Source organism: Phascolarctos cinereus, unplaced genomic scaffold, assembly GCF_003287225.1.
Source record: "Phascolarctos cinereus isolate Bilbo 61053 unplaced genomic scaffold, phaCin_HiC Scaffold_7;HRSCAF=346, whole genome shotgun sequence".
Taxonomy (NCBI): Eukaryota; Metazoa; Chordata; class Mammalia; order Diprotodontia; family Phascolarctidae; genus Phascolarctos; species Phascolarctos cinereus.
This window is the reverse complement of record NW_027556180.1, coordinates 174,338,721-174,360,610: the sequence shown is the minus strand read 5'-3', so window position 1 is coordinate 174,360,610 and position 21,890 is coordinate 174,338,721. Positions and strand designations below refer to the sequence as shown.

General features: G+C 34.0%; 1 protein-coding gene across 1 annotated transcript; it reads left to right on the top strand.

Annotated features, from left to right (window-relative positions):
* Positions 1-1,051: 1,051 nt before the first annotated feature.
* LOC110203072 (sulfotransferase 1C1-like) lies at positions 1,052-21,648 on the top strand. The gene is given in 6 exon segments (XM_078147673.1): positions 1,052-1,132; positions 16,857-16,983; positions 18,293-18,387; positions 20,821-20,970; positions 20,972-21,005; positions 21,479-21,648. Coding segments are annotated over 6 exon segments (600 nt in total). The 3' UTR covers positions 21,592-21,648.
* The last annotated feature ends 242 nt before the right edge of the window (positions 21,649-21,890 follow it).

The window sequence follows — 21,890 nt, the reverse complement described above, 5'->3', positions numbered from 1 at the left end:
CACTGCTTTTACTGACATCTTAAATAGTAGAAAAGCTAGTTATTATATTTTTCAACATTGTCACAAGGTAATTCAAACTTCCTTTTCCTCTGCCCAGAAGGCAGAACTTTTTACTTTCATTCTCCTTTTTCAAATTTTTTTTCTGAACCTCTTAATCTAATGATAGCAGTAAATATTCTATGTATGTTTGTCAACATATACAAACAACAAAATTAAGTCATATATTGTCCCCTGATTTCTATTCCCTTTTTTAACAATTACAAACTCTTATTCACTCTCATACCAATCCTCTTTATGTTACTCACATATGAGCACATTTTAATTTGCCCAGACCTCTTACTGAAAGTAATGCCATTATTGATTCTCAACTATAATTCTATCCAACGCTTTTAACCCCTACCATACAACAAGCTGTTAATTCTCATTCCCAGTTTCACCAAAATGCTACCACTTAACTTTTTATTAAGCTTTTATTGGGCCTTTTATTAAATACATTCTGCCAATGAAGCAACCTTGACTATAGAGAAGATAACATTTTGTGACTATTTTTGAATAAACCCCTACACTATTAGAAACATAGTATAAAGAATATTTTTTTAAAAAGGCTGTTCCAAATGTAACACTTTTATTAACCTCCTTCTTTTCCCATTAATCCCAGAGGCTTTCTCCCAAAAATATTTAGCAAATGAATGTAACTCATATGCCTTCTTTTGAAAAAGCTTTCTTATATTCACATTATAGTCAATACCTTTTCTTCTTTCACTTTTGCCACTTTACAAACAAGTGGAACAATTAAGCAAGTCATCAATCATATTTTACAAGCCCTCTCAGTTATTGGCATCTACCTAAACAAATTAAAACAGATAGTGCTCCTACTTACATTAACAAAACGTTTTCTTCCTTTTATGCTTTGTATAACATTTCTCTGATCACAGATATTCTATATAATCAAAAACAAAGATATTAAAATTATTCTTCTTAAACAAAAAGGGGGCACCTGGGCTATTGGCTATTGCATTATATACCCTTAATTTTTTAAATATTAACAAAGATGGGTACACTCCAGCCTAACAACATCTTGAGAAAAATAAACACCCAGAGGCCCAGATCCATTACTAATGTGGGGACAAGGGTATGCTTGTGTTTTTCCAGAAAACTTTGATAAACCTGTCTGGATACCAGAGAAAAACATCTGAGCGTGTACCACAATTCACAGCTTGAATGCACAGTATGAGGTTTCAGGGAAAGCGCAGAAGGAGCCGATCTGCAGTGATGAGTCGCCTTCCCATATAGGGTCAAGTGAAAGCTCTCTCTCATTGAGCTATGGAAGATCGCTGAACTTGTATTTTTAGCAATGGCAGCTTTACTTTCTGCTCAAGTGTGTAATGTACACTGGACTTATTTTCCTTTTCCACCCTGGTTGAGACCCCTCACATATATGGACAAATTGGGGACTATATATTCTAATAACACCCATATATTGGGAGGCCAAGAATACCCCTTCCTCCAGGACAGAACCAACTTTACAATTACCCTCAGATCTCTAGCATCCAAGATACCTATATGTTTTACAAAAATTTAGCAATGATACTGAGCCCTATCTTTTTCTTGTTGCATCATTTTTTAATACCAGTTCATCTAATGGATATGTAAATTTTACTCAATCTAACTACTTTTGAATAGAATGTTACTTGTGTCAATTGTATTCTCAAACAATGTATTGAAAATAATGACTATATTGTACTGTTGGTAGAACAACGATCATTTGCAATTTTCCCTACTAATATTTCACATGAATAGTTTCAGAACTCTGGTGAACATGCTCCTCAAATTATTACTTCCTCCCTAAGTCAATCAAAATGATTTATTAGCTTCCTTATTACAGGATTAATCACTGTTGCTTCTCTTATTGTATCCACTACTGTTTCATCTATTGCGCTACAATCTGAAGTTTAAACTGCATGCTTCATAGATGACTTAGCAAAAAATATGTTTAGCACTTAAAGCACAAGAAGCTATTGATAGAGATATTCTGTATAAGGTTAATCTGCTAGAGCAATCAGTATTGTATTTAGGAGATGAGTTAGAAACCTTGAAAACAAGGTTGCTTTTGTGATGTGATTATAGATATTCATATATTTGTGTTATCCCACTTCTCTACAATGCTTCAGATCCTAATATCTGATGAAGCAAGATAACTGCCCACCTATTGGGGGCCTGGCACAATTCTAATATTACTCTCAATATTAATACCATTTATGATATTACTTCAAACATTTGAAAACCGTCCCCACGTTGGGATTAACCCCAATAAAGTAGCTAATATTATCCTGTCTGCATTACACCAACTTTCACCCTTTTCAAGTATATCCTTGCTTTTGCATGTGCTTCCCTGTGGAATTAGCTTAATTTGTTTTTGTTTTTGTTTCCCATTTCTTTTGAGATTCATATCAGCAACCATTAAACTAATTATGAGTCAATTAAACCAACTTAAATTAACAAAAAAAAGGGGGGAGATGTAGGTAGCTGAGTCCTTATGGAAAATCTCTAACTCCTTATAGAATTAAGGGTCAGTATGTATAGAGGCTTGCCTTGGGATAAAGGCTCCCATGACTCTTGGCCTAATTCCATTTGTTACACTTTGTTGATTCTAAGTTCTCACTCATGACCAGCCTTGAGGCCAGGTAGCTGACTTGGGCAGGTAATACTAAGAACTGGGCAGGGAAACAATAGTTATGAATTTTGGCATTAAAACTACTTTCTCATGAGAAAATGAAGATCTTTAGCTGCTTAGTTTCTGCATGTTATTAATTAGTGCTTGTGGATTATTTCTCATGGTACAAAGCTATTTTTCTATGGGTATATAATCTCAAAACTCTGAAATAAACTACTCTTGAGCATTAATCTCTTAGACTCGCCTAGCCCAACTTTTCTTTCTCCATTTTCCTTCCCTGTTTTCCTCACAGCTCTGTCTTGCACCACACCAGCTGCTGGTATTTTGTCACAATTTTGCTGTAAAAAAGTAAAGGTGCTGAACTAAGGTAGCAGCTGTGTGAGTGCATAAAAGAGATGATACAAGTCAGAGGATGCTCCCATCTTAATTGCACTCACTAAAGAGAAATGGGTGCCTTCAATGAATCAGAGTCCCCTAAACCACTCTCGTATAAGATAATACTGAAGTTGGAGCTTCTATCATTACTTGGTCATTGCTTCCTCTTCTATGATGACAGCTGTACCCCAACAACAACAACAGTGTAATAGAGCCACTTGAAGGTGTTGGGGGTACAGAGTGGACAGAAAACAGGACTGAAAATCAGGTAGGAATGTGTAAGAAACTTGCCCCAGAAACACTGACTATGTAATCCTTGGCAACTCATTTGACATTTTTCAGCATCCTTTTTCTCCTCTATAAAATGTGGACAATAATAGCAAATATCTCATAGTGTTCTTGTGAGGATCCAATGAGATAACAAGTGTAAATGGATAAGGATAAAGACTGGAACTTTAATTTCATTTATATAGAGACTTCTTAGATGCAGAAATTCCCTTTACCAATGCAAGTCATCACCTTCTCTGAAATGTATAGCCTTAGAGAGGTGTTTGGGAAACAGAAACGTTAATACACTTGTCCTGGTTCACATAACCCATGTGTGTACAAGATGTGCCTTCAACTTAGGTCTTCCTGGTGTTGAGGCCATCTCTATATCCAATACACCAAGGCTACAATACATGTAAAGCAATTTACAGAATCTAAATGATGATAGAAACAGCAAATGCTATTACAATCCAGAGACCCAAGAGCTGCTCTCTCATATAGCAGTAAACTATATGGAAAATCGCTTCATGAAAACAGCAAAAGACAAAATTGTTTGGAGGTATATTTTTCTATTTGCATCAAAATCTTTCCTCTTTGGCACAAAGGCCAGACACCGGAGGCTTGTAATTCTTTTTCTCTACCTTATCCCTAACCTTTGCAAAATGAACTAGCTTCTTATTGCAATCTATAACCTGCTATTGTGAGGATAGCTACCACAAAAGGACGGCTAAAAGTACATCTGATACGGCCCAGACCTTGGTTAGGATAGACTTAAGAAACTAGCAGGAAAACCCAATACTTTTGATTCTAGGCCATACCCATCATCAAGTCACTAAGGGAGAAGAGAACCATAAGACTGGAAATAACATTACGTATTTGGATAAGGAAGCCAGTACCCCAAGGGCTATTTGGCAAATTGACCCTTTCATGCTATGCCTACATGATGGCTGCTCAAAAGAAAATGATGAAGCCATGACTTTGTGTGTCAGATGGCTATCACTGCTATGCAGGTGGAAAGGAAGAGGAAAGTATGTGGTGGCTAAGAGATAAATCATAAGCAATATCCCTCTCTTAGTAATAGATGCATCTAACAGAAAGATGAACCAAAAGGAAAATATAGAACTGAACAAATTGCTAGAGAAACTAGAGAAAAAAGAATTATGTTGTTTTCTAAATGAGATAGCGAAAGAAAGAAAGAAAGAAAGAAAGAAAGAAAGAAAGAAAGAAAGAAAGGAAGGAAGGAAGGAAGGAAGGAAGGAAGGAAGGAAGGAAGGAAGAAAGAAAGAAAGAAAGAAAGAAAGAAAGAAAGAAAGAAAGAAAGAAAGAAAGAAAGAAAGAAAGAAAGAAAGAAAGAAAGAAAGAAAGAAAGAAAGAAAGAAAGAAAAAGATAGATAGATAGATAGATAGATAGATAGATAGATAGATAGATAGATAGATAGATAGATATGTGTATGTATTTGTGTGTGTCTCTATGCCACATGGAAATTTTACAAACTCTGATGATGTATTTAAGTTCAGAGATATTGCAAAGAAATATAAATTGGCAGAAATAGTTAATATATCCTCTCCAGACTTTAATACAATAAAAATAGATGTTGATTCAGGGACCAGAAACCAAAGTTACACACCCAAAAGAAAACTTAATGATCAAAAAAATCATAAAAACACAACTGCTCCAAAAAAGAAAATAACATTAATGAAACTACATAACAAGATTTCTGAGATGTAGCTAAAGAATTAATTACTCAGAAGAAAAATCATATTCTTTAAAACACATACTGGCAAAGTAGAAAAAGAAAGGATGAATATGCATGTCAAAACAAAAGTCAACAAATAACAAACCTAAAATGAGCATCAAGGAGGAGATCTTAAAAAAAAAATTGGAGTATAAATAGATAAATTGTAAATGTTTCAAAAACATAGTTGTTTTTTTTAAAAGACCAATGCAATTGACGAAACACTAGCTTATCTGATTGAAGAGAACAAAAAAATTAAATCAACAAAATAGCAAATGAACAAGGTGAGTTCACAGCAAAATTAGAAGAAATAAAAAGAATATACAGAACATATTTGCACAGTTATAGGCTAACGAAACTGAGAAAATAAATAAAATACCATAAAAATATAAAATATACAAATTATCATAAGTCCATTTATACATTTTAATTAACTCAACCTCAAAAAAGGAAATAAATCTAGATATAGGGGGACTAAAAGACAGAAGAAGGGATGACTTCTTTTCCTGATGGATTTACAGGAGAATTCTATCAAATTTGTAAAGAATAATTAGTACCTATTTTTAAAAATTATTCTCAAAAATTGAGAAAGCACCCTACCAGAAACTTTTTATGAGACAATTATAGTCCTAATACCTAATTTAAAAATAAAAAACATAAAACAAAAAGAAACCTATAGGCCAATACTATGAACCCTGATTGAAAATTTTTAAACAATCCTGTCAAACAGATTATACTGATTTATCCAAAAAATCATTGATTATACCCAACTTGATTTCATACCAAGGACACAAAAATGGTTCAACATTAGGGAAACAATTAATATAATTAGTCATATTAAAAAACAAAGCATGCAAATCCAAATGATAGTCTCAATAGATGCAGAAAAAGCCTTTGGCAAATTACAACATTCTTTTATGATAAAAACACTACAAATAAAGGCATACTTTTTAATTTTTAAAAAGCATCCATCTAAAACCAAAATCAAGCATTATATCTAATGGATACAGAATTGAACATTTTGTAATAATATCGAAGTAAAGCAAGGATCCCTCTCTCTTTACTAATATTTTATATGGCTTTGGAAATGAGAACAACAGCAATAAGTGAAGAAAAAGAAAAACCCATAATAATAGGTAAAGAAGAGCTAAAACTATCCATATTTATTAATGATATGATGGTTTACTTGTAAAATTTCAGAGAATAAACAAAGATAGAAATGGAGACAATAGCTTCAGAGTTTGAGATAATAAAATAAATCTATTAACATCAATAATATTTTATATAGTAAAAACAAAATAAATGAAACAATAATAGAAAGGGAAAGTCCCATTCCAAATAACTAAAAGAATACATAACATATCAGGTGATCAACCTACCAAAACACACAAAAGACTTGCATAGATAGGTTCAATTTGAAAATATTCCTTACCTTAAAAAAAAAGCTAGAGGAGTATTAAGTGCTTATGGCTAGACTAGACTGATAATACCAATAAAATGAAAATGATACTACCAAAATTATTGTACATTTTTATTTTTTCCAAGGCAATTGGGGTTAAGAGACTTGCCCAGGGTCACACAGCTAGTATCTGTACTGCTTCCCCTCCCCCAGAGTGAGAGAGGCCTTTCCCATTAATCCCCCAAGCTTCCTGGGCTACAAGACCATAGTGCCGAATCTTTTTGCCAGCTCAGGGTTTTTCCTGAGTCTATATTTTCTAGGCTTTAAAAGGTCAATAAGGGAGGGTGAGAGCGACTTATTTCTTACTCCAACATCTTGGCTCCTGGAAGCAGAACTGTTCCACAATACATTCTAAATGCATATGCAATCATAATATTAAAAATTATAGTATTAAAAAATTAGAAGTGAAACAGATTGCATACTTCTCACATCTGTGGTTAAGAGATAAATTCTCAAACAAAAAAGCAATAAAAGTAGTTATAAAAGGTAAAATAGATAACTATGATGACTTGAAACTGAAAAGCTTCTGTGCAGACAAAATTATTGTACCTGAAATAATTAGAAAAGTGGTAAAATACAAAAAAAAAAAACTTTTCTATCAAATTTTTTCTGAAAAGGACTTAGTTTCCAAGATACAGAAAGAATTGCTTCCTAGGATTTCAGGGAAATTTTCCTTAACAATTTAATTAAAAGAGATAAATAGGGTAACTTCATTTTGATAAAAAGGTATCATAGACAACAAAGCAATATAAATACTGAACTTATATGCATGAAATATTATATCATCTAAATTTTTTAAAGAAAAGTTAAATGAATTACAGAGGGAGATGGATAGTACTACTATAATAGTAGGGATCTTAATCTTCCCCTCTCAGAACTAGATAAGTCCAACTTTAAAAAAATAGGAAAGAGGTTAAGGAAGAAAATAGAATTTCAGATAAACTAGACATGATAGATATCTGGAGAGAGTTGAATGGAAATAGAAATGAATATACCTTTTTCTCAGCAGTTTACAGTACCTTTACAAAGACTGACTATACATTAGTACATAAAAAATTTTATAGTTAAAAGCAGGAAAATAGAAATATTAAAAGAATCCTATAAATAATAAATAAATTTGCAATAAAAATTATATCTAATAAAGGACTAAGGAAACATAGATTAAAAACTAATTGTAGATTAAACAACCTAGTCTTACAGAATGAATCAGTTAAGGATCATATCATAGAAATAATCAATACTTTCATTAAAGAGAATGAAAATAATGAGACAACATATCAAAACCCAAGGGACACAGCAAAAGCAATGATTAGACAAAATTTTACATCTTTAAATGCTTACATCAGTAAAATAGAAAAGGAACATACTAATGAATTAGGTATGCAATTTCTAAAAACTAGAAAAAGAAAAAATTAAAATTTTCCAATTAAAGACTAAATTGGAAATCTGAAAGATTATGGGGAGACTAATAAAATTGAGAGTAAAAGAACTATTGAATTAGTAAATAAAACTAGAAGTTGTTTTTATAGGGGGAAAACAAATAAAATAAATAAACAACTGGTTAATTTGATTTTAAAAAAGAAGAAAACCGAATCACTAGTATCAAAAATGAAAAGGGTGAAAATACCACTAATGAGCATGAAATTAATGACATACTAAGGAGTTATTTTGCCCAATTATATATCAAGAAATATAACAATTTAAGTGAAATGTGAGAATATGAGCAAAAATATAAATTGCCTAGATTAGCAAAAGAGGAAATGGAATATCTAAATAGACCTATTTTAGAAAAAGAAATTGAACAGGCCATAAATTAGCTTCCTAAGAGAAAAACATCAGGACCAGATGGATTTATAAATGAATTCTATCAAACATTTAAAAATCAACTAATTCCAATATTAAATAAATTACCTGGAATAACAGGTAAAGAAGAGATCCTGCCAAATTCCTTTTAGGAAACAAATGTGATACTGATACCTAAAGAAGGAAGAGTAAACACAGAAAAAGTATAGACCAGTTTCATTAATATGGATACAAAAATACTAAATAGAATACTAACTAAAAGATTACAACATTATATTAGAAAGATTATACATTATGATGAAGTGACTTTTATACAAGTAATGCAGAGATGGTTTAATATCAGGCAAAATATTAACATAATTGATTTCATCAATAATGAAACTTTTAAAAATCATATGTTTATATCAATAGATGCAGAAAAAGCTTTTGATAAAGTTCAACACTCATTTTTTATTAAAAAAATACTTGAAAGAATTAGTATAAATGGATTTTTTCTTAAATTGATAAAAAGCATTCATATAAAAACATCAGCAAGTACTGTTTATAATGAGAATAAGCTAGAATTCTTCCCAGTAAGATCAAATGTGAAACAGAGATGTCCACTGTCACCAATATTATTCAATATTGTATTGGAAATCCCAGCTACTGCAATAATAGAAAAAAAATTGAAGAATCAGGACAGGAAATGAGGTAATAAAACTATATTTTTTTGTGGACAATATGATGATATACTTGGAAAATCCCAAAGACTCAAATAAGAAGTTAGTTGAAACAATTAATGATTTTAGCAAAGTAGGAAGATATAAAGTAAATTCACATAAGTCATCAAGATTCCCATATATTACAAACAAAATTCTGCAAGAAGAGATGGTAAAAGGTACACCATTTAAAGTGTCTCTAGACAGTATAAAACACCTGTGAGTAACTTGCCAAAACAAACCTGGAAACTATATAAACAAAATTGTAAAAAAACCTTTTTATACAAATAAAATCAGCTTTCAATAATTAGACAAATACTCATTGTTCATGGGTAGGCAGGGTCACTATAATAAAAATGACAATTTCACCCAAACTAATTTATATTTTCAATGACATACCAATTAAATTATTTCAAAAAAAAAACTGAATCAGAAAAAAATAACAAATTTAATTCAGAAAAGCAAAAAATCAAGAATGTCAAAGGAAACAATGAAAAAATGTAAAAGAAGGAGATTTAGCAGTACCAGATCTTACACTATATTATAATGGAGTGATTATCAAAACTATCTGGTCCTAGCCAAGAAATAAAAAGGTAGATCAGTGGAATAGAGTACACTTATAATTTACAGCAGCAAATAAGCATAATAACCTTGTATTTGACAAGTATAAAGGCTTAAGATTCTGGGATAAGAAATGGTAAAAAAAAAATTCTTGGGAAAACTGGAAAGCAGTATGACAGAAACTGGTCATAGACTAATATCTTACACCATTTACCAAGATATACGACCTAGATATAGAGATTTTACAAGAAAATGTCTTCCACTTCCAGGAGCCAAGATGTTGGAGTAAGAAGTAAGTCACTCTCACCCTCTCTTATGGACCTCTGAAAGCCCAGAAAATATTGATCCAGGAAAAACCCTGAGCCAGCAAAAAGAGAGCACAGCAGTCTTGTAGCCAGGATTCTTAGGGGATTAATGGGAAAGGCCCTTCCCACTCTGGGAGAGGGGAGCAGTATAGGCCTGAAGATGTCCTAGCAAGCCAGGAGCAAACTCCACCTCAGCACACCAAGAGGAGATTCTGAGACCCAGGTTGGTGGTGCAGGCAAGTGCCAACACCAGGACCTCCAAAGAGCCTCAATTCAGGCAGGGGAACTGGTAGACACCAGCTTAGAAAATCACCGTGGGTGACGGTATTCTCCAGTAGCAAAAACACCTGGTGCTTCAACACAACTCTAGGAAGCACAACTCCAGAGGGCAAAGCTCCGGGCTGACAGACCTCCACCAGCAGCAAAACATCCCTGTGCAATAACATGATGAGCAGGAGCTAAATATTCAGGTGTAAGGCCCAGGTGAGCAGGAAAAGAAGGTTGGGTAAGTGCCTCCTTGGCTCCAGCAGGAGAGCTCAACAAGAAAAAGACAACGAACAAAAAGCAGAAGTGGAAAATGACCACAGATTCTGATTTTGAGGAAAGGGAAGATCAAGGCACAAATTCAGAAGAGGATGATGTTGTCAATATACCCACATCCAAAACCTGAAAGGGGAATATGAACTGGTCTGAAGCCCAAAAAGCCTTCTTGGAAGAGCTCAAGAAGGATTTCCAAAGCCAAGTAAGAGAGGTAGAAGAAAAATTGGGAAAAGATATGAGAGATATGCAAGAGAGTAAATAGCTTAGAAAAGGATGGACAAAAGTTAACTGTAGAAAACTAGTCCTTAAAAAGTAGAATCCTTTTCAAATGGAAAAGGATGCATAAAAACTCACTGAAGAGAAGAACTCAAAAAATTAAAATCGGCCAAATAGAAAAGGAGTTTCAAAATCTAATGGAAGAAAACAACTCCTTAGAAATTACAATGGGGCAAGTGGAAGTTAATGACTCTATGAGAGATCAAGAATCAGTCAAACACAAACCAAAGAATGAAAATATACAAGAAAATGTAAAATACCTCATTGGTAAAACAACTAACCTGGAAAATAGATCCAGGAGAACCGATTTAAAAATTATTGGTCTACCTGAAAACCATCATAAAAGCCTTCACAGCAATCTTCAGGAAATCATCAAAGAAAACTTCCCTGAGGTCCTAGGTAAATTAGTCATTGACAGAATCCACTATTCACCTCCTGAAAGAGGTCCCAAGTTGAAAATGCCAAGGAACATTGAAGCCAAATTTCAAAATTACCAGATCAAAGAGAACATCCTGCAAGTAGACAGAAAGAAACAATTGAAATATCATGGAACCACAGCCAGGATTACACAGGACCTTACAGCTTCTACATTAAAACATAGGAGGGCATGGAATATAATATTCTGCTAAGATCAACCACCGGACATAATTTTTCAGGGGAGGAGATGGACATTCAACAAAATAGGGGATTTCCAAACCTTCCAGACCAGAGCTCAACAGAAAAGTTGACCTTCAAATACCAGACTCAAGAGTGGATAAAGGTAAAAAGGAAAGAAGAAGAAAACAACATATTAATAAGGGCAAACTGCTTACTTCCCTGTGAAAGAAGATAACACTTAAAACTCTTTTTTTTCCCTATGGTGAGGCAATCAGGGTTAAGTGACTTGCTCAGGGTCACACAGCTAGTGAGTATCATGTGTCTGATGCCGGATTTGCACTCAGGTCCTCCTGACTCCAGGCCTGGTACTCTATCCACTGCACCACCTACCTGCCTCAGACACTTGTAACTCTTTAGAACACTGTAATGTTCTTATGACATTTAAAAGGGGTATACTTAGAATGAGGGTATGGATATAAATTGAAGGGAAGGGAAGGGAAAAGGAAAAGAAGAAGGAAAGAGGAGGGAGATAGGAGCATTGTTTGAACCTTACTCTCATTAGATTTTGTTCAAACAGGGAATAACATAATCAGTTAGGTATAGAAATCTAGCTTACAATATAGGAAGTAGGAGAGTAAAGGGAAAAGAAAAGAAGGGGTGAATAGAATGGAGGGAAGAAGTAAATGGGTAAAGGAGAAGAAAAGGGAGGGGACTGATAGAAGAGAGGGCAGACTGGGTGGTCAAAAGCAAAACTCTACTGAGGAGGGAAAGGGAGAAAGGACAAAGAAAAGCATGATAAGGGAGAAAATAGGATGGAGAGAAAGACACAGATAGTAATCATAACTATGAATATGAATGGGATAACTTCTCCCATAAAACAGAAGCAGACAGCAGAGTGGATTAAGAACCATAATCCTACAATATGTTCTTTAAAAGAAACACATTTGAAACAGTGAGATACACACAAAGTAAAGGTAAAAGGCTGGAACAGAATGTATTATGCTTCAGTTGAAGTAAAAAAGCAGAAGTAGCAATCCTGATATCAGACAAAGCAAAAGAAAAACAGATCTAATTAATAGAGATAAGGAAGGAAACTACATCCTGGTAAAAGGTACCATATATAATCAAGTAATATAATTACTAAACCTATATGCATCAAGTGGTATAGCTTACAAATTCTTAAAGGAGAAGCTAAGGGAGATACAGGAAGAAATAGATAGTAAACTATACTAGTGGGGAACATCAACCTCTCTCTTTCAGAACCAGACAAATCTAACCACAAAATAAACAAGAAAGAAGTTAAGGAGATCAATAGAATTTTAGAGACGTTAAATATGGTTGGACTCCGGAGAACACTGAATAGATAGAAAGGAATATAGATTTTTCTCAGTAGTAAATGACACCTCCACAAAAATTGACCATGTACCAGGGCATACCATCCCTACAATCCAGTGCAGAAAGGCAGAAATATTAAATGCATCATTTTCAGATCATGATGCAATAAAAGCTACATGTAATAAAGGGCCATGGAAAGATAGACTAAAAATTAATTGGAAACTAAACCATCTAATCCTAAAAGAATGAGTTGGTCAAACAATACATCATAGAAACAATCAATAACTTCATCCAAGAGAAAGACCACAATGAGACAACAAACCAAAACTTATACGATGCAGCAAAAGTAGTCCTTCGAGGAAGTTTTAAATCTCTAAATGCTTACATGAATAAAATATAGAAAGAAGAGGTCAATGAATTGATGCAACTAAAAAAGTTACAAAAAGAACTAATTTAAAATCTCCAATTAAATACCAAATTAAAAATTCTGAAAACCAAAGGAGAGATTAATAAAATTGAAATGAAAAAAAAACTATTGAGCTAATAAATAAAACTAAGATCTCGTTTTATGAAAAAAAAACAATATAATAGGCAAACCTTTCATTAATTTGATTAAAAAGAAAGAAGAAAACCAAATTAACAGTATCAAAAATGAAAAGGGTGAGTTCACCACCAATAAAAAGGAAATCAAAACAATAACTGAGCTATTTTGCCCAACTCTATGCCAATAAATTTGAGACTCATAGTAAACTGGATGAATATTTACAAAAATATGAATTGCCCAGATTAATGGAAGTGGAAATAAAATACTTAAATAACCTCATAAAAGAAAAAGAAATTGAACAAGTCATCAACGAACTCCCTAAAAAAAATCTCCAGGGCCAGATAGATTTACAAGTGAATTCTATCAAACACTTAAAGAACAACTAATTCTAATACTATATAAACTATTTGGGAAAATAAGTGAAAAAGGAGTCCTTTTTATGATACAAATATGGTGCTGATACCTAAACCAGGATGAGCCAAAATAGAGAAAGAAAATTAGAGACCAATATCACTTATGAATATAGATGCAAAAATTTTAAATAAAATATTAGTAAAGAGATTACAGCATCTTATCTCAAGGATGACCAGGTAGGATTTGTACCAGGAATGCAGGGCTCATTCAGTATTAGGAAAACTATCAGCATCATTGACCATATCAACAACAAAACTAACAGATATCATAAGATTATCTCAATAAATGCATAAAAAGCATTTGACAAAATACAACACTCATTGTGATTAAAAACACTAGAGAGCATAGGAATAAATTGAGTCTTCCTTAAAATGATAGCATCTATCAAAAAACATCAGCAAGCATTATATGTAATGGGGATAAGCTAGAAGCATTTCCAATAGGATCAGGGGTGAAACAAGGATGCCCTTTATTACCACTATTATTCAATATTATACTAGAAATGTTAGCTGTAACAATTAGAGAAGAAAAAGAAATTGAAGGAATCAGAAGAGGAAAAGAAGAAACAAAGCTCTCACTCTTTGCAGATGATATGATGGTGTATTTAGAGAATCCTGGAGAATCAAGTAAAAAATTACTTGAAATAATAAACAAATTTAGCAAAGTTGTGGGATATAAAATAAATCCGCACAAATCATCAGTATTTCTATATATTGCTAACAAAGCCCAGCAGCAAGAGATAGAAAGAGAACTTCCACTTAAAATTACTGTAGACATTATGAAATATTTGAGAGTCTACCTGCCAAAACAAAATCAAGAATTATATGAATACAATTACAAAACACTTTTCACATAAATAAAGTCAGATCTAAATAATTGGTAAAATATCAGTTGCTCATGGGTAGGCTAATAAAACAGAAATGGCAATTTTGCCTAGATTAATTTACTTATTCAGCACCATACTGATTAAATTACCAAAAATATTATTTATAGAGCAAAAAAAAATAACAAAATTCATCTGGAACAACAAAAAGTATAGAATATCAAGGGAACTAAGGAAATGAAAAGAAATGCAAGAGAAGGTGGCCTAGCTGTACCAGACCTTAAATTGTATTATAAAGCAGCAATCATCAAAACTACTTGGTACTGGCTAAGAAATAGAGCAATGGGCCAGTGGAATACATTAGGTATGCAGGACACAGTAGTCAATGATGACAGTAATCTACTATTTGATAAATGCAAAGACTCCAGCTTCTGGGATTTAAATCACTATTTAACAAAAACTGCTGGGAAAGCTGGAAAAATGTACGGCAGAAACTGGACATAGACCAACATTTTACCTCCTATACCAAGATAAAGTCAAAATGGGTATATGATTCATATATACAAGCAAATTAGAAGAGCAAGGAATAGTTTACCTGTCAGATCTATGGAGAAGGGAAGAATTTATGAGCGAAAAATAGATAGAGAACATTATGAAATGCAAAATGGATAATTTTGATTACATTAAATTGAAAAGTTTTTACACAAACAAAGCCAATGCATGCAAGATTAGGAGGGAAGCAGAAAACTGGGAAAGAATTTTTGCAACCACTATCTCTTATAAAGGCCTCATTGCTAAAATATATGGGGAAATGCGTCAAATTTATAAGAATACAACTCATTCCCCAATTGACAAGTGGTCAAAGGATATGAACAAGCAGTTTTTCAGAGGATTCAGTTTCATGTGCAATCATCTTCTTTTATTCTACTATGTTATGGAAATGCTTGTTTTATTCTAAAAATTAAAAAGAATAAAGAAAAAGAAATAATAAATGGGATAAAGACAGAGACACATAGAATGCAGAGTGAAGAAAGCAGAGGCAAAACAATATGTAGAGTAACTCAAATGATGTAAATGGAAAGAATAACTACACAGCAAAAAAAAAAGTAAATGAAACAAATATGTAAAGATCTAGCAGGACTTAAAGCAAAAATAAAGGAAAGGATACCTCCCAAAAAAACATTTCTTTGTTGACAGAAAAGGTTCTTATACATTGCACACTGCGTGTGGTATTGATCAGTTATGCTGATCTTTTTCCTCTCAAAAAGTACTTTTTTTATGTGAGATGGCTCTCTGGAAAGAGGAAAGGAAAGGATACTTGGGATAATTCTGATGATGTAAGAAACCTGATATTAATCTTTATAAGTTGTTGTTGTTGTTATTATTGTTGTTGCTGTTTTAACAAAGAATCAGAACATAAAAAGGAAATAGAAAGAATCCTCTGGTCATCTCATGAATGAAACCTGTAGGGGACAAAATTTTGAGTGTCCAAGTGAAAGAAAAACATTGCAAGCATCCAGAAAGAAAGAACTCAAATATCTAAGAGCCATAGTCAAGATCACAAACAATTGTGGGACTCCATAAAAGGATGGAGAGCTTTGAATATGATATTACAGAAGGCAGAGGATTAAAGTTTAGCTGAGAAAAACTTACCAACAAAACTGAGTATATTCATACTAGGGAAAAACAGACCTTTAACGAAATACAGGAATTCTGAGCATTCTTGATGAAAAGACCAGGACTGAATAAAAACTTTGAAGTTCAACAGAAGAGTTGAGAAAAGCATAGAAAGGTAAACATAAACTAGATGGTGCAATCTTGGCTTGAAGTCAAGACATCTTTTGAGTTCAGATCTGGCCTCAGACACTTACTAACTGTGTGAGCCTGAGCAAGTCATTTAACCTTGTTTACCTCAATTACCTTGTCTGTAAAATGAGCTGGAGAAGGAAATGGTGAACCACTCCATTATCTTTGCCAAGAAAACCCCAAACAGGGTCACAAAAAGTAGGACATGAGTGAAAATAGCTAAAAACAACAATGACAAAAAGTCAAAGCAGAAAAACAAACTAGACTTCAGCATGAACACATGGGTGTGAATATGGAAGAGAGGAAGCACTACTCCCACCTTCAGCTCCAGATGAATTCATAATAGTGAAATGAAGCTGGATTTTTGAATTCTAATTGCTTTATCCCTTGTCTGCCTCATATTAGGTAAAGATTCCTACCTGTATGAAAAAGAAAAGGTTTCCCTCAAACCACAGACTGTAGTTTGCCCCTGACAAGCTCCCAATTCCCAGTGCCCCCAGTATCAGTGAATGAAATGGAATAGTCAAAGACTCTAAGAAGTTTTTTGAATATTATAATTCTTAATACTATATATGAACATTCCTCTTAACTATTTTTTCTCACTGACACTCTTTGTCTTCACTTACATCTATATCCATTCCAGATCATCTATGTGGCAAGAAATGTGAAAGGTAGTGTGGTGTCTTACTATCACTTCTCAAGAACGGCTAGTCACCTACCTAGACCAGGCACCTTAGAGGAGTTCATTGACAAATTCATGACTGGAAGAGGTGAGTAGACATGGATTTGTAGTCATGATTTATTCCTCACCTAATGTCAGCCCTAAACAAGAGAGGAGGTTTTCTATATGCACTTGTCTAATTTTTTCAGCATTAAAATCATAATTCCTTAAAAGTATGTTTCTCCAAATGATTCAGAGTTGTACAAAATTATTTATGCCATCTTTTCCTTAGCAAATTGCTGGTCAAGTACAATGATTGAGCACATAAGGTGAGCAGCACACTGAAGCATGACAGTGTATAGTGGGGTTGGGAAAGAAGAACTTAGCTCTTCTAGAAATACTCAATCTATCCTAAACTGTTTATGTCCATATTGATGGAGAAACTACTCTATTTCTTTTCTGTTTTCAGGTTTGTTAGCATATAATTGTATATAATAGGTTCTAATTATTCCTTTTTATTTCTTCTGGGGTTCTTTGTTTTCTTTTCAAACAAAACTAGTTTGGGGGTCTTATTTGTTTCCAGGTTTGTTTGGGGTTTTTTTTTCACTTTGTCCACTTTTTTTGTTGATTGGATTTTCTGCTTTTTTGTTCTTAATGACTCTTTGTCTTTTTTCTGATGAATATAATTGGAATTCCTGCTTTCCTGGAATCACCGGATGCATAGGATAGTTTTTTCAGTACCTCATTTTCTTTTGGATGGATGAAGTATGAATGTATTGATGCACAGTGATACTGGATAGAACCAATGATGAGTCACTGTAAAATAAATAGATATATATGGTGCCTGAAACAATAGCTTTGCTCTACCTCTTAAATAAACCACAATTGTGTTTGTCTGTATTTGTGTGTGTGTGTGTGTGTGTGTGTCTGAGTGTGTGTGTGTTCAGACTGGACCAATGATTTCACTGGTATAGGGAATTTTTAGTGAGAAAACTCCCTCTACCTATTTGGATCAGCAATTTTGCTGCAACAATTGGTCTTAGAGAGTTGCCTAAGGCAAATATGCCCAGGCATACAGTAGGATTCAACCTGATTTTGCTGATTCTAAGGCATGATCTTTATTTATACAATGTGATATTACTTCTCTAATTCTGCATAAATGAACATAAACATGAGCATACAAATATATGTATATGTATATCACCATATACTTATATATGAATCCTTATTTCTGCTACAAAAAATTGTCTTTACTGTGATCCTTTGTCTGTTTGAACTAGATAATCCAGACTTCCTGATTATCTTTTCCTTTTACAAACAGACAGGAGGCAAACAACAGACACTGAGTAGCCACTCTTCCAAATGTGGAATTTGAATAATGGATGTTAACTGTTCTCTATCCTTCTATTCACCTCCAGTGCTCTGGGGTTCCTGGTATGACCATGTGAAAGGATGGTGGGATAAAAAGGACAAACACCCTTTTCTTTACCTGTTCTATGAAGACATGAAAGAGGTGGGTAATAGAGTAAATGTTCATGCACCCAACAATCCTTGATGCAGAATCTCAGAATCAAAGAGTAAAGAGGGACCTCACAGACCAGAGAGTCCAAGGATCCCTTTACAATGGCCCTGACTGGTGTTCATCCAACTTTTTCTTGAAGACTTCTACTGAAGAACACATGAATCCCTAACATAGCCCATTCAACTTTTCAATAGCTCCAACTGTAAGGTAACTTTTATTTACATCAAACTTACATCAGTCTGTCCATAGTTTCCTCCCATTGATCTCTGTTCTGCCCTCTGGGGTCATGTACAATAAGTTTAATCCATCTTCCATGTAATAGTGAATCTGTCACTTAATTTCAGCTATCATTTCCCTTCCTAAATGGAAGTTGTATCTTAAACTGATTTTTATATGATATTGTCTTCCTGGTAATGGAAGCTTCCTCCATCAAGGCCCTGTTAGGATTCTGCAAGATATTAAGATTTCTCAACACATGCCTATAGGTTCAATGTTTTCTTTCCATAATTTTTGTTACATTCTCTTCTCAATTTATTTTCCTCATGGCAATTTTAACAGTGTATTTTTCAACACCAAATCTCCCTTTGGATGGTCAAATTTGCTTCACCCCTAATGACGTCTAGCTATTTCTTGTTCTACTCCCTATATCACTTATCCTGACCATCCCTGGCTTCCTTAATACCTCAGCTAAATGTATGTGTTGAGGGCCAATCTTAAGAGTCTGATAAGGGTTTAAGATCCAAGGCAGAGTTTGACCTCTGCCCAGGCTTTTACCTGAAAGGGCTCAATGATTAAGTGATATGGTTCTCCAAGTCCTTCCTGATTAGGAGGTTCCTGAGACATTCCTTCTCACTCTTTGAACCTTAGATTTACACATTCACTCCTCTATGAAGGTGGTGCCAAGGCACCTGGGAAAACCTTGGAAAATACAACCCAATCTAGGAACCCTGATACAAGGAAATTTATGTTGTCATGTCCTCAGCAGATGTTCTGGGGAGTATCTCACGGAGAGGACGCTTTGAAATTAGGCTAGATTTTCTCTATATATCCTGTACCCTCAGATGAATAAACTGAGTCAGTAATTCTGCTCCACCTGGCCCATGTCAAAAGTTATTTCACACCTCTCCGTTTGGTGTGCAATCTGGTTGCGTGTAACATGTACGATATCTTCCCAGAAGCCTTTACTGAACAGCTGTTTCTGTGCTCTCATTTTTCTCCATATTACAAATGAATGAATGAATGAATGAATGAATGAAAAAGCATTTACTAAGTATTTACTATGTAACATGCACTGTACTAAGTAGTAGAGATACAAAGAGAAAAATCAAAATTGCCTTACTCTCAGGAAGCTCATATTCTAATTGGGATGATGGATTTGGGGGTTGAAGAAAGAACACATTAAAACCTGTTATGTACAATACATAAAAAACTCATACAGTGCAGCTAGAATGAGCTGGAAATACTAAGCATACAGTGGAAAGGAAGTCATTGTTCAAGTAAAGTTTTAGCCCACAAGGCTATTAATGCCTTCCCTATGAGATTAGATTCTGCATTTTATGTGTATGTGTGTGTATGTATATACACACACACACATATATGTATACATATGCATACATGTATATATACATATACATGAATACATATGTATACATGTATATATACATATATATTTGTGTGTGTGGATATTTGTATATCTGTGAGGGTATATATATAAAAAATGCCACATATACACACATTTGTGTATATGTCTTATATTTAGCAAGGCAATAAACATTTATTTCATGTGCTTACTATTTGACAGGCACTGTGCTTAGCACTAATAATTCAAATAAGAACAGAAAAAATACTGTTCCTTCCCTCAAGAAACTTACATTTCAATAGGAGAAAACAAGACAGAAAAGGAAGTTTAAAAGGAAGAGAACATATTAGAGAAATTCTAGAGGGTCAGAAGTAGAATCAAGAGGGGAAGGGAGATGTGGCTGCCTGGGTAACTCCTTCAAAGTCAGGTTCTGGGAAGAAAAGCTGTCAGGAATAGGACATACTTCCAGGGTGAGAAATCTAGGGTTGAGGGTGAACTGCCAACATGCAGAGGCTTCTCTGTCTTCAAAGAGAAAGATGCCAGAGCTAGGAGTGCAGCCTAAAGAAAATTACCAGGCTCATCTTAAGCACATCATAATTGCTTACTGATTGATCTACTACCACTGTCACCTTGTGGATGTCATTGAGCCTCACTTCACCTGAATTTCCTTATTGAGAAAATAAAACAATTAGATTAGATGACCCCAAGGTCTCTTCTAGCCCTAGGTCTAGGATCCTAGGACCTTGTTTGCAGATATGGTGGGGTACTGTGTCTATAAAAGATTCTATCTGTTTATTTCTTTCTTTCTTTGTTTCTTTTAATTTTTACTGACTTCCCTCACTTAGAACCCAAAGCGGGAAATCCAAAAGATATTAAAATTCCCGGAGAAGGATGTATCAGAGGATATTCTCAATGAGATCATCTATCACACCTCTTTTGATATCATGAAGCAAAATTCCATGGCTAACTACACCAGCATTCTTAGAGCCATGAAGGACCAACCACTCCATTACCCCATTCATGAGGAAAGGTGAGTGAGGTTCAAGTCTGAGGGTCATGTTGTATAAGACAAACCTCAGTACATAATAGTTGAGACTTGTTTAAGTGTTCTTTTATGCTACATATTGTGGAGAGGCAGCATAACCCTGCAGAAAGAGCACTAGAATTTGTTCATAAGGTCAACTATACCCTTAATCAATATGTGACCATAAGCTGGGTCTCCATGTACTAATTTGTTAAATAGGGACAATTTTGCCTAATTTGCTTAAATCATAGGGTCATAAAAAGTAATGAGATAAATAAAAAGTTTTTTGTGAACTGAAAAATGCTCTAAAAACTTATAATGTTATTGGAACTCATATATTCAGGTCAATAGTATTTCTTTGTAATTCTAAAGAAGCAAACCTTATGCTCTTACCCATTCATTCAGAGGCTACATACATATACAATAATTTTGAAAATTCTACCTCATGAGATCAATACTGGGATTTTGCTTTGTTTCAGGAATGCCAGGGGACTGGAACAAACATTTTACTGTAGCCCAGAATAAGAAATTTGATGAACACTACCAGAAGAAGATGACAGGAACCACTTTGACCTTTTGCACTGAGATCTGAGGTGCAAAAAGATAGAAACTCACCTAAAATCTTTCCTGGACGTTTTTTCCATTAAACCTCGGCACCATGTACATCAAAACATGAAAGTCTTTCCCTGTACTCTTTCTACCTACATTATAATCCCTCAGCAATCAGTCAATTAATAAGTATTTATTAAGCACCTACTACATCTCAGGCAGTGAGAATAAAAGACAAAAATGAAACAATTCCTGACTCAAAGAGTTTACAGCACAGTTGGGGGAGATAATTACGTATATATGTGTTGATACACTTAAATATGCACATACAAATATATGTTA